This window comes from Calonectris borealis, chromosome 2, assembly GCF_964195595.1.
Source record: "Calonectris borealis chromosome 2, bCalBor7.hap1.2, whole genome shotgun sequence".
Classification (NCBI taxonomy): Eukaryota; Metazoa; Chordata; class Aves; order Procellariiformes; family Procellariidae; genus Calonectris; species Calonectris borealis.
Window position 1 is genome coordinate 30,532,740 of NC_134313.1, and position 14,980 is coordinate 30,547,719.

The window sequence follows — 14,980 nt, forward strand, 5'->3', positions numbered from 1 at the left end:
AGTCCTGGTAAAATTATCACTTCACAGGTTTGGTTGACTTTCTGCCAGGAAGTTTCATCTGAGGAGAAAAGTTGCTACATCTGGTATCCACAAGATATATCTGGCCCACATCTGTTATCTCAGCTAATACATGAAGTGTAATTAATTGTATCAGGTAGTATATTAAGAATTTCATTAGTGTTCCCTGTTGCACCAGTAACAAAGAATTACAAGATCCATAACGTAGAGCAAACCATGTTCTAGCCTTTACCACGCGTCTTTCACTATACAGTATCTTAACACCACCAATATTGGCTGATGCAACACTAAAATTGTACGATCTAAATAAGAAACTGAATGGGACATTTCAAACCTACTTATGTTCAACTGGTTTCCCAGACTTTCAAAGACCAACTTTTACCAGATAATGCATCACAAATGTGAGATTTTTTTTTTCCTAAAATATGCATGTATCTCTGTGACTTTCAAATAGGAATAACAAAAAGAGGCAATAACTAGAGTAACACCTTCCATTTATTACATATCCTACTTTTTTTTTTAATTAGTTGATTCATACACACATTTCATATACACTACCTTGATTGACTTATCCATGTCACTGTAACACAGAGAATTAAGAGAGATTTTAAAGGGCCTCCAAACAGGATTCAGGTTGTTTTTAATAACCTGTTTAAAAAAAAAAAAAAAAAGCCAGAATAGTATTGTTCACAAGAGTGTAAAGTAATCATTGTAATTGGTCATACCGTCATGCCATGATTTTTGTAAGCAAAAACAGTTGACTAATGCTGCTGTCAATCACTTCCTGCAATCCAAATCCTAACATACAGGATATAAGCAAACTAAATATTCCTAACATGAAGTAGTATTGTCCAAAAGAGATGGTCTCTTTCAACTCCATATTTTTCTAGACTGCACTGTGATCTACTATATCATTCAGCTACAACACTGAAAATAATTAAATTTCTTTATCATTACATAAATATTGATATTGGTTTTTTTTAATAAGCACACACATATATAAATACACGCAAACATAAATAAAAGCGTGACTTAACAAAAAAACATGGAAAAAGATTACATTGGAATTTCTGAATACATTAATGCTCTGGAGATTACAATTCACTCCAGCTTATATTTATTCTGAAATGCCACTTACGGAAATGTTCCTTCAAGAAATTCATGGTATAGTTAAGCAGAAACAGTGCATGAGGATAAAGAGACACCCTACTGCACACAGACTCTCAAGCTGAATGCTAAATAAGTGATATTTAAGAATAATACTGAAAGATCTTCAGAATTTGTCAACTGGAAAGTATCTGTAATATACCAATACACCAAATAATGATCTCAGAAAGCACAAGAAACTATACACAACAGCAATACTTAATTAATAATACTTAATAATAGTAATACTTATACTTCCAGCACTGTAGGAGTTCAGAGAAAGAAATCTCTCTCTTGAAAATGAAAGCAGTAAATAATAGTTAGTAACATAAAAAGGTTTTTAAAATATGTAACATAAAGAACTAATCCTCCAGACAGTTCTAGGCTGGAACAGCAAATTCTGGATTAATTACTGAAATTGAAGATGACTGAAATCCTCACGGAAAAGATACATTTTATGCAGAAGAACCACCTCATGAGAGAAACTATTTTTATACATCGGACACAAAAAGGATTTATACTTTCTTCAACATCCATGCTTCAAAATCAATATGGTCACCACTTCAAATGCGCACAGTACCTCAGCTGTGACTAGGGCCGGAGCTTCCACTACGGTGAGACATTTTGAACCTACTCCTACCCTGTCAATTGCTGCCATGGGACCTCTGCACCTCCTCCTGGGTGGAAGGCTGCTGCTGCTCAAGCACATTTTCCCTCACTCAGCATTGCTTGCCCTTGGCTTGCCCTTGCTATGCAAGCATTAGCTGTAATTACTTTCATTAGTAAATGGTACAGCTAGGTGACACAGCACAGTCATAGGAATGCCCAACTTCTAACCTCAGAGTAGCACCGAGACAAATATCCCTGTGTGAGTACGCAGTACCTTTTCAAAACATTTGTTTTCTTCTAGATTGCAGAAAGTTTAAAAAAAAAAAATAGTATTTTCCTTTAAAATAGGATGGCAGAAACCAGAATCAGAGTAAGGTAGACTTCCTGTCCTATCAGAAAATCCGTGGAAGAGCTGAGGTGATTTCTAACTGGTCTGCATGTCAACTACCAGACCATTCTCTTCTTTTTGTAAGGCACTGTACCTCTAGTGCTGTGACACACTGGAAATCAAATAACCTTAATCCCTAGGTTGTTGACTGAAAATATCCTACCTCTGTTCTGTGAACCATCACCCAGTTTCCATCTCCAGTCTGCTTGTGGAATTCCAGATAAGGATCTGACTTTCCAAAAAAATCCTGTATTTAAAGAACATGTAATTATCCCAGAACAGCCTGTGGCATGAATCCTATTAAATGCTAGTTAAAACACACTTAGATTAACAACAAGTAAACTAAATATTCAGGGAACAAAAGCTTTAGATGAAGAAATGCAAGTCTGATTATATTACCACCTGTGGAAGAGAGGAAGAAAACAGGGCGTGTCTGTCGATTTAGGATAAAAGTTCTGCAGTGTCCACATACAAAATACCTGACAGTATAGAATACTTTTACTAGTAAGTACTATGATGCATAGTTAGGAAACTAAGGATTTCATCCAGTTCAAAAAATATCATTAAATCGACTGGGAAAAATAATAACTTTTTTTGCCGTTACTAATTTTTTTTTTTACTTTGTTTTTAAAAGCCTTTCTAAATACAGTATTTTTAGCCAGCCCCAAAATATTTAACGTAATGGATTTATACACTCCAAGTACACTCTTTACCATGTATTTGAGATCACTAACAGGTAATTATTTATACAACTATTCAAACCAAAGGATATACGAAAATTCCCTTATCTTTATGATTAAATATAAAGATTTACATTTAAATGGATGAGTGCTATTCACGGAATATCCCTGCAATGCACTTGTCTTATTTAGAAATATGTTATAATTAATTTCAAAACAGTCAATGAAGTTACTCTGAAGCAATCTTTCTTCAATTTCTTTTTCAGTGTAAGAAAAATCTTAATGGATTTGATTATTTCAGAAAAAAATAAGAAAGAACATTTTAATGTTTCCTGTTTTGACAAGATTCTGATTTTACTACTTTATCAAAGAAACAGCAATCACTTGAATACCTTATTGTCCAGTTTCCTTGCTTCTACTTCCAATACAACCACCCTGTTATCCTTCACTTCTTCTGCTGTAATCTAGATAGGCAAACAAAACAAAATACTTATTTTGTATTCACGAAATACATAGTTTTCACAAATCCACAACACTCCTGTAACAGGTCCATTAAAAAAAAATCATGTTTGCTCACAAATGAAGCATTAAAAAATGGGGTGGAGGGAGGGAGGAACAATTTGGTTTGACATTGGGATTCACTAGATGATGACACTGACAATTAAAGATACTGCCCAAACAGTAGCACATCGGATGCCCTAATTATTTTGATGGATGAAATGAGACTTATAGATGGGCTATAGTGGGCTGCTCTCCTTTTGGATGACAAAGGAATATTAGTGGAGGAAAAAAAAAATCCTTTAAGATACTTTTTACAGCACTGTTCAAGCTACTAATTAAAAAAAAAAAAACCACAAAAACATTTAAGGATAAACGCTGAAGAGATTTATTGTATTAATTGTCTTACCGTAATACTTCCTCTTCCAGCAGGTCTGCCATTTTTAAGTACTAATGGTTTCGTTAGAGTCCTGCTAGAAACTATCTGCCAAGACAAAATTTGAGTATCAAGAGTTATTAGTGCAACTTAATACATTTTCAAAGGAATGAAATGAGACAGTGAGGTATTCTCATTTTAGGAATTTCTTCTTCATCATGAAGATGACCGCATTACATTTACTTCCCATGATCTTCTATAAATAAATAAGTAATACTTGATACACTTAAAAATTTTAAAATACATATGCAGATGAACACATGCAGAGTTTCAGGAGCAATATGAAATAAAATGTCTTGTAGTAACATGATACACATACATGGACAAAGATACTACCTTAAGTTCCAATCTCAAATTGTTCTGAAGTTTTTCATACATACCATTCAAACACATGCAAGCCATGTTTTATGAATGGCTTCAGGAAACAGATTTATAAACACAATGTTTGTCATGCAAACAAACATCAGACTCCCCCTGCAGTGTTTCTAGTTGATTTTATTTTATCCTCTTCAGGCAACGCTTTCTCAGAAGCGCGTCTACTCATTCTACAGGTCCTTCTTTATTTTAAGTATGAATGATTAATTTTAAATTGTTACTGAATTTCATTTCACAATGCCTCCATCTTCACAATGCACTTAAAATAAAAATACTTTAGACACAGGGGAGGAAAAATCCCAAGAAGATTCTCCTGAGAACAAGCGCCTTCAAAGGATCTATTGGAAAGAACAAGTTAAAAAGAAGCTGCCCGATTGTGATAGCACCAATAGCAGAATTTGACAGGGAAATGGGAGTGAAATCAACAGTAGGCAGAACCAGAATCACTGCTTGCCTTGAGTGGAAAGCAAATTACAAGGTTAACATGGCCCTTGTGAACACTCTTATGTTGCTGCACACCAATTCTCTTTTTATGGAGCATAAAAATAAGAATTTGAGTATTAGAGTAAATAAACAGCAATTACTACTTTGTGTTCATTGATAGTCCACTTATTTTCAGACAGTAATCTTTCAGTCACCATTCTAGAGTACGTTTCAGGGCATTATCTCAAGACCTTTTGCAAATAAAATGTATATACACTGAAGTGAGGCTTGAAAAAACAAGGGAATCCTATTCAACTTAAGAGTACCCCAACTACACAAGAAGATAGTGATAAATTTAAGATAAAAGTGGTTAATGATTTGCATCAATTATTTTCTTAATTCTAAGGGGAATCATCTGCATACTTACTTGTCCCAGTGTACATTCAAATTCTCCTAAGAAGTCATCATCATTCAGATCAAAGGTTTTGTTATCAATGTCATATATTCCAAATTTAAGTTTCTGAACAAGCTCAAAATAGTAATCAATTAGGAATTTCTTGGCAAACTTTGGGTTTAAGGAATTCTTAACTCTTTCTGTGCGATCAACCTGCAATTAGAAAGATATCACTTTATCCAGTATTTCACCACCCAAACAAGCACTCAAATCAAATAACATATTATTAGAGACCCTAAAAAGTTCTTCTTAAAGACTTTAAAAAGTTCTTCTTAGTATAAAGTATAAAGCCATATCTTCCTACAAACCTTTCATCAAATATAAATAATTACATTATATTACAAAACCCACTGCTGTAAGTCAGAGATATTTGAGGACCTGTTTTTCTTTGCTTCCTGTAAGGAGTATCTATTCCTGCATAGGGAAGACCAACATAAAAATGGTATATTGTCAAATCCAGGATGAGACACTAGTTTTGGCATACTGTATTTATAAAAGCATATTTAAGCACTTGGAAGGCTTCTTCTGTTGGTCTACACATGGCTGGGGGAACAGTGCTAAAAATCAGACAGGTGTAAATATTTATTAGAAAACGATTATTAGTGTGCTACCTGTATAACTATTATAGACATAATCTAATGAAAAGTATTCAGAGGTACTGGTATATAATTAAAATATTTTAATGAAATCATACGCTCCACTGTTTTAAAGATCCAACAAGTTAGACTGTGTTTTTAGCAGATTCATGAGAAGCATCATACTGTACCTCATACCACTGCTGACCACTCGTGTTCTGGAGAAGCACACACAGGGGGTCTGACTTGGAACCAACATCTTTATCCAAGAGATTGGTGCAGGAAATGGTCAGCTCCACCTTTGTCACGCACTGTGCCGCCATTTGTTAAGCTAGAAAGCAGCAACAGAAATCATTATTCTAAAAATGGACTAAAAAGCAAACAATGGGATTGTCACAATGCATTAATTCTCTGATTGATCATTAGAATTGTTAGCTTGTTAGGAGAGAGATTCGAGGCTCCAAATGCAACTTTTAAGATTTATGATGTACCAACAGTATTACTGTCACACTCTTGGCTTTCTCAGAATGCTTGAGGAATCAAATGGAAAACAGATACACCAAAAAGAAAGCACAGTGGTTTGAACTGCTGACAATAAAACTTCGCAAGCTTTAAATTATATCCTGCAAAGCCCGTATGAATGCCAGTACCTTATAATGTAGGTAATAAAAATTCAATGAATAAGGAAAAAAAAAATATTTTTGATATATTTCCCCACCAAACCTTTGTAAGAAAATACTGAAGCCGTTAGCATGGCAGAATTGGAAAAGGAGTTTAAGTGGGTAATAGGAATAGGTGATCTTGCTTTAGTAAATCTTCAAAAACAACTACAAGTTTTAATAATAGGGATAAACAACTTTGAAGTCAGGTAACAACTGAGAATTAGGACGAAGTGTTCTTTCTGGAGGTTCGTTTAAAAGAAGAACAACTGAAAGCTTTCTCACATTTCCTCCTAAGTATCTCAATTACTCTCCACCAGAACTGAGAAGACCAGCAGATATTACAAACCCACAGAAACAACTTCATTATCAGTTACGAATCCCACTCTGGGATAATGTACATTTGCAAGCCTAATTAAGTCTGAGCAGCAGATATTTTCTACATAAAAAAGTCTCTATAATTATACTCCTCAGGAATACAGTTGATCATTTCCAACACCTCTTTGGGAGGTGAGCCTCTACAGAACAATTGCCCTTGACACTAAACAGAATAAAGAAAGAAAGGCATCTGCTTCTATCTATCTGCAGCTCACTTGCACCATACACATACAGTGTACTTGAACATGAAACCATACTTAACCCAATCCATCTCTCTTCCTTTCACTGCATTCATACGACTTTTGGTGAAAAGGAACTTTTTTTAGAGGCAAAAAGGGAAAGGAATATGGAAAAGAGGAATGATGACAACAGGAGAAAGAAAACACAGTGGTCTGAGGGAATTTTCCTGAGGCTTCCTATATTCCACTAGGGCATGCTTCACACGTTGCCTCTCCATCTATGTTTTGGTATCTTAGAGATGGACCTTTTGGAGGCTGAAGTAAATCTAAATGATCTGTAAAGGAACCACTCAAACATCCATGCACGCACATTATTGTTAAGAAGCGTGTCAGATTCATGGAAATCCTCCTGCACCTCCCAAACACCTAAACGTGATTCCATCTTTGAGTATCTTTTGCTCCCATGACTTTACCAAGTTTCAGTCATTGTCCTTGAGGGAAAAAAAACAAAGCTCTGAGTTCTAAGTATTTAAATTGTTTTTAAACCAATGTTTTTTAGGCTTAGAAAGCATACCTTTAAAAAGCAGTCTGCCCGCTTTTTCCTGGTTCTTTTTTCATACTGGTATTTTCCATTCCCTATTGCTTTCCTGGCTGCCAGACAGAGCTCATTAACAGTCAGTGGCTTTGCCCATAGAATCCAGTGCAGACCAGTGCATGACTCTTTAATGGTTGTTTCCAGAAAAACAACTTTCTGCTGACAAAATGATGCTCTAATACCCACTGATGCTGCAACTGCAAGTAGAAAGGGTTTTCATGAAATTCAACAGAATTCAAACTTGAATGAGACGTATTTCTCAAAACAGTCAAAATTTTCTTGCTCTAACTGCCCTGAAACTCCTTATTATTATGAGTCCCTGAAAGGACTTGTAGCCACCTTTCTTTCATTAAAGCAACATTTCCAAAATCATTGGTAAATAGATAGCATCCAGTCAACCTAAAAATCTGGTCAGCTTTTTCTACTTAGCCTCTGTGTGTGTGTGCATGTCCCACTTCTCTTACATCACAAGTACTTTCTCACACGAATAAGTCAATTCTGTTACTTCCTCTCCTCCTCTACATGTCACTGACTCTCCCACTATGCATCTAACGTGGGAAAAGAGTAGATTTAGCAAAAGCATCCTTTAACACACAGAGAAAGGAAGAACAAAAAAGCTGCTTCCCTTCCCTGAAATGCAAATGTTTTTGTTTGAGACCTAATAATTGCGTCCATATTAGATAAAAGACAACTTATAACAAGAACATGCATTTATCCAAGTGGAGGATACTTGAAACCCAGATACAAAAGCAAAAATTCCCAAATCCTGAGACAGTCCTTTAATCTCTTCCATTTTCAGTTTTGCAAAATCCAAGATGAAAAATAATGCAAGGCATTTTTGTCAGAGGTTTTGAGAATATTAGGAATCAATATTTATATAATGGGTTGAAGAGGTCTGTAATACTTCTAATGCATTTCAGGAAATAATTTTGCTATTTTACTTGAAAAAAAGACAACGTGATTATGCATAATACCATAAGACTGATAAGTTTTACAATAAATAGTTGTATACAACCTGATTTTCAATAATATTATAACTATTAAAAGTTAGTAAAATACTTACTAGTGAGAAAAAGTCATATCTCATTAACCCAAAACAGTATTTATGGTAGTGAAACTCAGTACATAAACAACAGATACTTCTCTTACAACATTGCAGTCATTACAGAACTTGCAGAGGGCACACATGCTTCACATGTGTGAACTCAGAAGTCTTTTAAACAGCTATAGCTGTTGGAGCTGTGCATGTGCTGCACAAATCCTCATAATCCCATAGTGCATAAAAGGAAGAATGACTCCAGCTCCACCCAATTCTCCTCACGTCTGAAAGCCTGCATTAGCTGAAAACTTCCAAAACAGATTTGGGAGATGGGTGGTAGGATTCCTAAAGATGATAAACATCCTCAAGGATCAGAGTCACTGTCAGGTAAGTAAGCATTTGAAGACTTGATGGAATACAGAGTCTGGCAAATTGCAGTCTCTTCAAGATGGTGGAAATAAGAAATCACGGCTGCACTAGTGCATTACCTCTTGAAATATCATTCTACAACACACTATCAGACCTAGTAGGCAAATCAGATACAAAACAGTCTAGATACATGACTGGATTACTTGCTTATTTGGGATACTAGAATAACTTTACATGGACAGATGATACTGTTTGGGCTCTGGTGAGTTATCCTTGACTGCCAGTAAGTTACATCACATAACAAGAGACTTATTTATTCAATTAGTTATTGTTATGAAAGTAACTATGCTCCCCATTGGCCAAATATAATTAAAACCTCTGCTTTTCTGTTTGTCCTCCATGTAGGGCACACCATAAAGCAAGGGAAAGCATACCAGAATGGGGCCAGATGACAGCTCAATAGTCCTTCTTATTGGAATAGCTTTTATGACTGCAGGAGCGTATCAGGCTCTTAAAAAACCACCGATAATTCTGGACGGGAGAAGACTGAAAATTACTATATAAATCGTACGACAGAACTTGTGACATCCAGACTTTGAACTGCAGTGATGTACGGGCACAAGGGAGATACTTGTTCCTGACCCTATGCCATGTCTAGGCTGTTCAAGAGCATGATTAGGTCAACTAAGTATATTACAAGTCCTTCTGCTTGAGCTGTCATTATCAAAGCAAAACTGTAAGTCAAGGACTAGTCTTGCCTGCCAGTTCCATCAATCATAACGTTCTTTGAATTCCACTAATGATCCTATTGAAGATAAGTGGCGTCCACCAAATAACCCAGCCAATGCCTGCTTTTCAACAGAAACTGTAAACATGGCATTCTACTTGGAAAGGAACATACCTATTATCAGCATAATCTTCTAACAGAGCACTTCGGAACTGTCAGACTGCAGCAATCCTGTCAATGCTGCAATACCAGAGGAGAGTACAGGCTTGCCCAGATAACCTTCCAGAGTAGTACAATGATATGTTCATAACTATAGGTGCTTCCCAATCTGACAAGCAGAAATACATAACTACAAGACGACAAAAAGCCTAATGAAGTGAACACTGCTCTAGATGGGTTTGGTATCACTGCCTTTAGTCACAAGTCTCACATCTGTTCTGATGTAAGCTGTTGCTGTCATAGAACATTTCCTAGTTCCTACGAACTACTGATGACAATAGTCCTAAAATCTGTATTTTGTAGTGACCTCAGGGCCCAGATAGACCCAGAAAAAGCAGGGGAAACATTTCAGAACTTTCTAATAAAGTCTATTTCTGATCAGCTAATCTTCTAGCTATAATGCTACCCTTAAGCATTTTATATAAACTGTGTGCCAGACTGAAAAAGTCAGTACCATATACAAGCAATGCTCCAATCCTTCTTGGATTATTAAGTATTCCCCATGAACCTGGGCAGATGACAACATGGAAATAAATTAATTATTCAAACAGACTATAAAAATGAAAGTCTTGAACCAAGACTAAACCTGAAGTAATGCACATGAAGCTTTACTGTCCTGAACATTCAGCGTATGCAACTGTTCAGTCTCTGCTCTTTCAGACAGGACTAAGATACCATTTCTTGCAAATAGAAATTTTTGTGGTAAAGATGTCTAAGCCTGTATTCCTTAGAACCTCTTTTATTGCATCTTAGACCAGGCAGTAACAGCACTTCGTGCAACAGCCTTTGACAAGAAGGGTTCTGGTGAAAAGCTGGCACAAAGATGGATAAAACAAGATCTAAATGAAAATAACCTGGGAGACAACATCCATCTGATAATATGACCTGCTCAATTCATAGTCTCAGCATAGCCCTCTAGCATCTCTTTATAAAGCTGCATATGCAAAGAGCAGAGAATGACAACATATTCCCAAAAAATGCCACATCTGCAGCAAGAAGCTGACAATGAAATTATGACAAACAGATCCCTCTTTCCACTGATGGGGCTAGTAGCGACACAATTTCTAGTGATCTTGGACTACATATATATAAATGTATATTTAAAAAAAATCTCAAGGTAACCCTTCAATTCTCAAGAAACAGACCACCTCACAGAAGCTGATATTTCATATAAAGTTACAAAGGCTAAGATTGTTTCATAATCTAATTTCATCACTGCACTTGAAAACTAGAGGCTTCTCTAAAAATCATATCTCTATCTGAATTCTGGCTCCTCTCTTTCTCTCTCTTTACAGGCAACACAGCTGATAAAATTCTCATGTGGCACTAGCTGATGTGCTCACAAGTTGAGTAACAGAAGCAGCTCAAAGTAATATATCTCAACTTGAATTGTTCTGTAAGTATTTGAAGAATCACACAAAACCTTGAGCGTAAGCTGTATCTTCTCACATTCACTATTTAGTATGCATGAAGGAATTATATCATTCTTAACTGAACAAGTGAGATTACACTGATAAAACCCTAATGACCACAGAACTCATTTTACTGGGGATTATGCCACACAAAAATAAGAGCTAGTATTTAAGAAATTTGAGGCATATGAGTGTGTGAGAAGGGAAACATTGTTTTCTCTGTGGGAAATGAATCATCTATTTATACGAGCTTCATCATACTCAGACAGTTCAAATATTTATCTGCTGGATTGGTAGGACACTGCTGTAACAAGTCAGGCAACTATTTGTAGATAGTTCCTATATATATAAAAATCTATCATTAAGTTACATTGCCAAAGAACATATTTAGAATTCTGTTTAAAAAAAATCCCACTGCACAGACCAGAAACTATTAATTTGACTTCTAGGATGCCTGTTCACAAGATGACTTAGAAACACTCATTTCTAAATATCCTTCTGTTAACCTTTTTATTCCTGAATATGTGTGTTCACCCTTCAGGCATATCTTTAATGCTGAGAGTTCTTCCTAGCATCTTCTTCACACAAAAGTATTTTAAGAATTTTGGGTGATGTTTTGATCCAAGTGAGCTAAACTATAAAAGCTAATATTGTGCCCTGAACAAGAAAATTAAGAAACACAGATCTCCTGACTTCAAAATTTAGTTGTTTTAAGCAGACAGCATACAATCAGGGGAAAACGTTTTTCCTGCATATATGTTTTATCAGAGTATTTTTATGTCAATTACTTTACGGAAAACAATCTATCAACTATGCAATTTGAATAATATCTTAAATTGTGTATTCTTCATTGCAATTTCTCTGTGTAGAGCCACTGACTGACTCTATGTAATTAACATTATCCAGAAGAAAAAAAAACACTTGTATCTCACTAAAACTTGCTGCATTTTATTGCAGAAACAAGATGCAAGTGATCACATGTTTTAGACTAATCCTTCTTACAGTCCATTTCAAGCCTGGCATGTTGTAACACTTCACTGTTACAAATACCAGTTCTTAAAAATGACTTTATGGTAACTTACCTCAGAGGTCTGCCTCTGGGCTTCTTGGCAGAAGGCTAAAGCTTCAATAGCAGCATTAAAATGTGAAGTGAAGGAAATTAAAACCAAGAATTGTTATTCCCATATATCAATCAAAGTAACAGGTTCGAGTGCATATACTTTGAGGAACTACAGCTCCTCCTAAAATAAATAACCTGTCTAACAGTTTTATGTATCCATGACAGCAGCACTGTAAAGATTATTTATGGGAAACTCAGAGCCTTTGTTAGAGAACAAAGTACAATACAAATTAGATATTTAAAAAGCCCAGCAAGAAAAGTACTTTAAGATTTTAAGAACAAAGATTAGATTACCTTTTTTGTCCTATTCATTTAATGCTTTTTTTCCTCAATAAGGTGATAGTGCTTTAAAGTAAGTAGACCAAAATCAGTGGCTTGCAAGCTCCCAATGTGGCTTATGCTCCAAGATACCTATGCTTTCCTACGCTGCTAAAGGTTGCCTAAAAAAAAATTCATAAAAACACTATCCCACAATGGTCCAGCATATCATTTTGTATCTCAGTATAAACAAAAACACTAACTTCAAACTGACAATCACAAAATTACACTTTACTATAGCCCAGATGTATTTCAAACCTTCCTATGGCCAAACCAAGAGCTCTCCAGTCAGCTGTCCTGCAATTCTGCATCATAGCAGCTACTTGCACTTTGCAATCACCGTGCCTGGGAGGCACTGAAATCACTGAGCCTCATACGTGCTCTGCATATACATAGGCAGTGGTTCTGAATACAGGCACAGAGCAACCATGCTACTTCCTGGAACCATCATCTTATTGCACATGTGCTTATCACCTACCATGAGGACTTTGTAATAACCCTCCTGGATATGAGAAGCACGAGAAACAAGTTGCCACCACTAGAACTAATTCAGCTGACTCCTAACTGTGTCTTGGATAAAGCACTGAGTGAACATGCGCACTTGATCCGGCTACAGGATGGGAAGGATCTACAGGATACAGTCTTCTTTCAACCATAGAAAAAAGTATGAAGTAAGTCATCCAAATTATTAAGACTATTTCTTAAACTGAAGCTCGGATCCAGCAACTCAGCCCCAAAACTCCTGCATTCAGAAATCTTTCAAACACTTAATAATGCCATTTCTAAATCCCTGAGCGACAGCATCTCATCTAAAGCAATATTAAAGACAAACCAAATAAATTAAACAAAAACACTAAAGAGCACCATAATTCTACTTCCCATCTACTTGTTTCCACAAGCCACACCACAACTTCAAATGCAATGCTAGAAGGGGCTGTTATTAATCTTAGCCTAACTGATCGAAGAATAGAAGTAACTTTGTTAGGTTTAACAGGAACTAATACCTACAAATACTAACTTGATCAAATATTACTTATGTTGGAAGAGTACCCTGACTTTCACTGAAAAAATAAACAGAATTAATAAGTAAGGAAAAAACATCTTACTACTTTGTCCCTAAAGGTATTTCCTAAAGGAAACCATGGTAATGACAGCATCTGATTCTAAATCAGAATAAGGGGAAAAAAAACCTAAACTCCACCCCAGGTAGTAATATTAACCTATTTATGGAATTGAGATTTTAGTTTTATTACCCCTAAAAGAAAGATCTTTGGTGTTGTTTCTACAAAACAGCTACTACGGCTTCCCTCTAGCCTGGAAAAACATTAATGCCTTGGGCATAACACAAGGTTGTAAAAACACTGTGGTACAGGACTGCTACCTTGGAATTCTGGCAAATGACATTTAATAACGGCTTAGTTATTCAACCTACCAGAAATGGACTTTTGCTTTCACAACTGAACTAAAATTAGTCTAACGGTCACATATAGTGGATTTGTATAGATTAATTCTGAGATATTTAACACAAACATACTTGTTAGAAAAACACTACATTCTCCCTAACACCATAACAGAAAAACAAAAAGACCTCTGTCTGATTCTCCTTGCTCTTCTACACGTCTTTCTTGCTTTTTTTTCTTCTAATGCTTATTGGTGTTCTGCATGCCCTTTGAAAAATCTTACCTCTGTGATTATACATATATAAAGTTAAGATTTAAAACTTCCATTGAAAAAAAAAAATCTGGGATTAAATTTGACTCTAATTACTTTTACTACATAAACTTTTAGTACCACCACAGAAATATCTGTAATTTGAATGTTTGGGGACATAAAACTCCCAAGAAAACAAATGTAAGTTCTGGAGGCGGTGTGATGCATATTACCTTGAGGATACTTAATGCACTCTGAAGACATGAGTATGGAAGCAGAAGTGAAGAGCTTTCATATTTTAACTTTTCCCTAGTGGAAGAGTAAATTATGACAACATGCATGTCAGCTAAGGTTTGTCTTACACATATGACGCAACTGCAACGAAGAAAGAAAAAACAACCACCCACTCTAACAGCAGCTCAGGAAGAACAGCGTATGTTTTTTTAGGAACGATGATGATTTCCGACAGTCTCCTTTCTGAAGGACGAAGGCGGTTTTCAGAGCAGTGTTACACCCCCCCAGAGACCGGCGCCTAGGACTCCAGTGCTCTGGCGTACAGCTTTAACTTCACCGAGTTTCGCTACCTGAGGGACGGCAAATCAGACGACCGATTCCTCGAGCTCTGCAGAAGTCTGTGCCCAATTCCCCGCGGCGAGCTGCCTGTCTCTGGGAGCAGGGAGCGGGCCAGCCACCTGAGGGGATGTTTCACAAGA

At 36.1% G+C, this 14,980-nt stretch overlaps 1 protein-coding gene across 9 annotated transcripts in view; it reads right to left on the reverse strand.

Moving 5' to 3' along the window:
* Positions 1-14,980, reverse strand: part of CPNE3 (copine 3) — a 31,364-nt gene that overhangs the window by 15,866 nt on the left and 518 nt on the right. For 2 of the 9 annotated variants that reach the window (XM_075141548.1, XM_075141557.1), the window contains exons 2-11: positions 14,852-14,959; positions 12,594-12,739; positions 12,262-12,302; positions 7,393-7,610; positions 5,794-5,933; positions 5,001-5,180; positions 3,749-3,823; positions 3,234-3,305; positions 2,325-2,408; positions 577-666 (exon numbers count right to left, since the gene is read on the reverse strand). In XM_075141548.1, the coding sequence (XP_074997649.1) occupies positions 577-666; positions 2,325-2,408; positions 3,234-3,305; positions 3,749-3,823; positions 5,001-5,180; positions 5,794-5,925 (633 nt within the window). In that variant the 5' untranslated portion in view covers positions 5,926-5,933; positions 7,393-7,610; positions 12,262-12,302; positions 12,594-12,739; positions 14,852-14,959. Of the gene's footprint in view, positions 1-576; positions 667-2,324; positions 2,409-3,233; positions 3,306-3,748; positions 3,824-5,000; positions 5,181-5,793; positions 5,934-7,392; positions 7,611-12,261; positions 12,303-12,593; positions 12,740-14,674; positions 14,960-14,980 lie in introns of those variants that run through there. The other 7 variants (XM_075141549.1, XM_075141551.1, XM_075141550.1 and 4 more) reach the window with 7 other exon arrangements.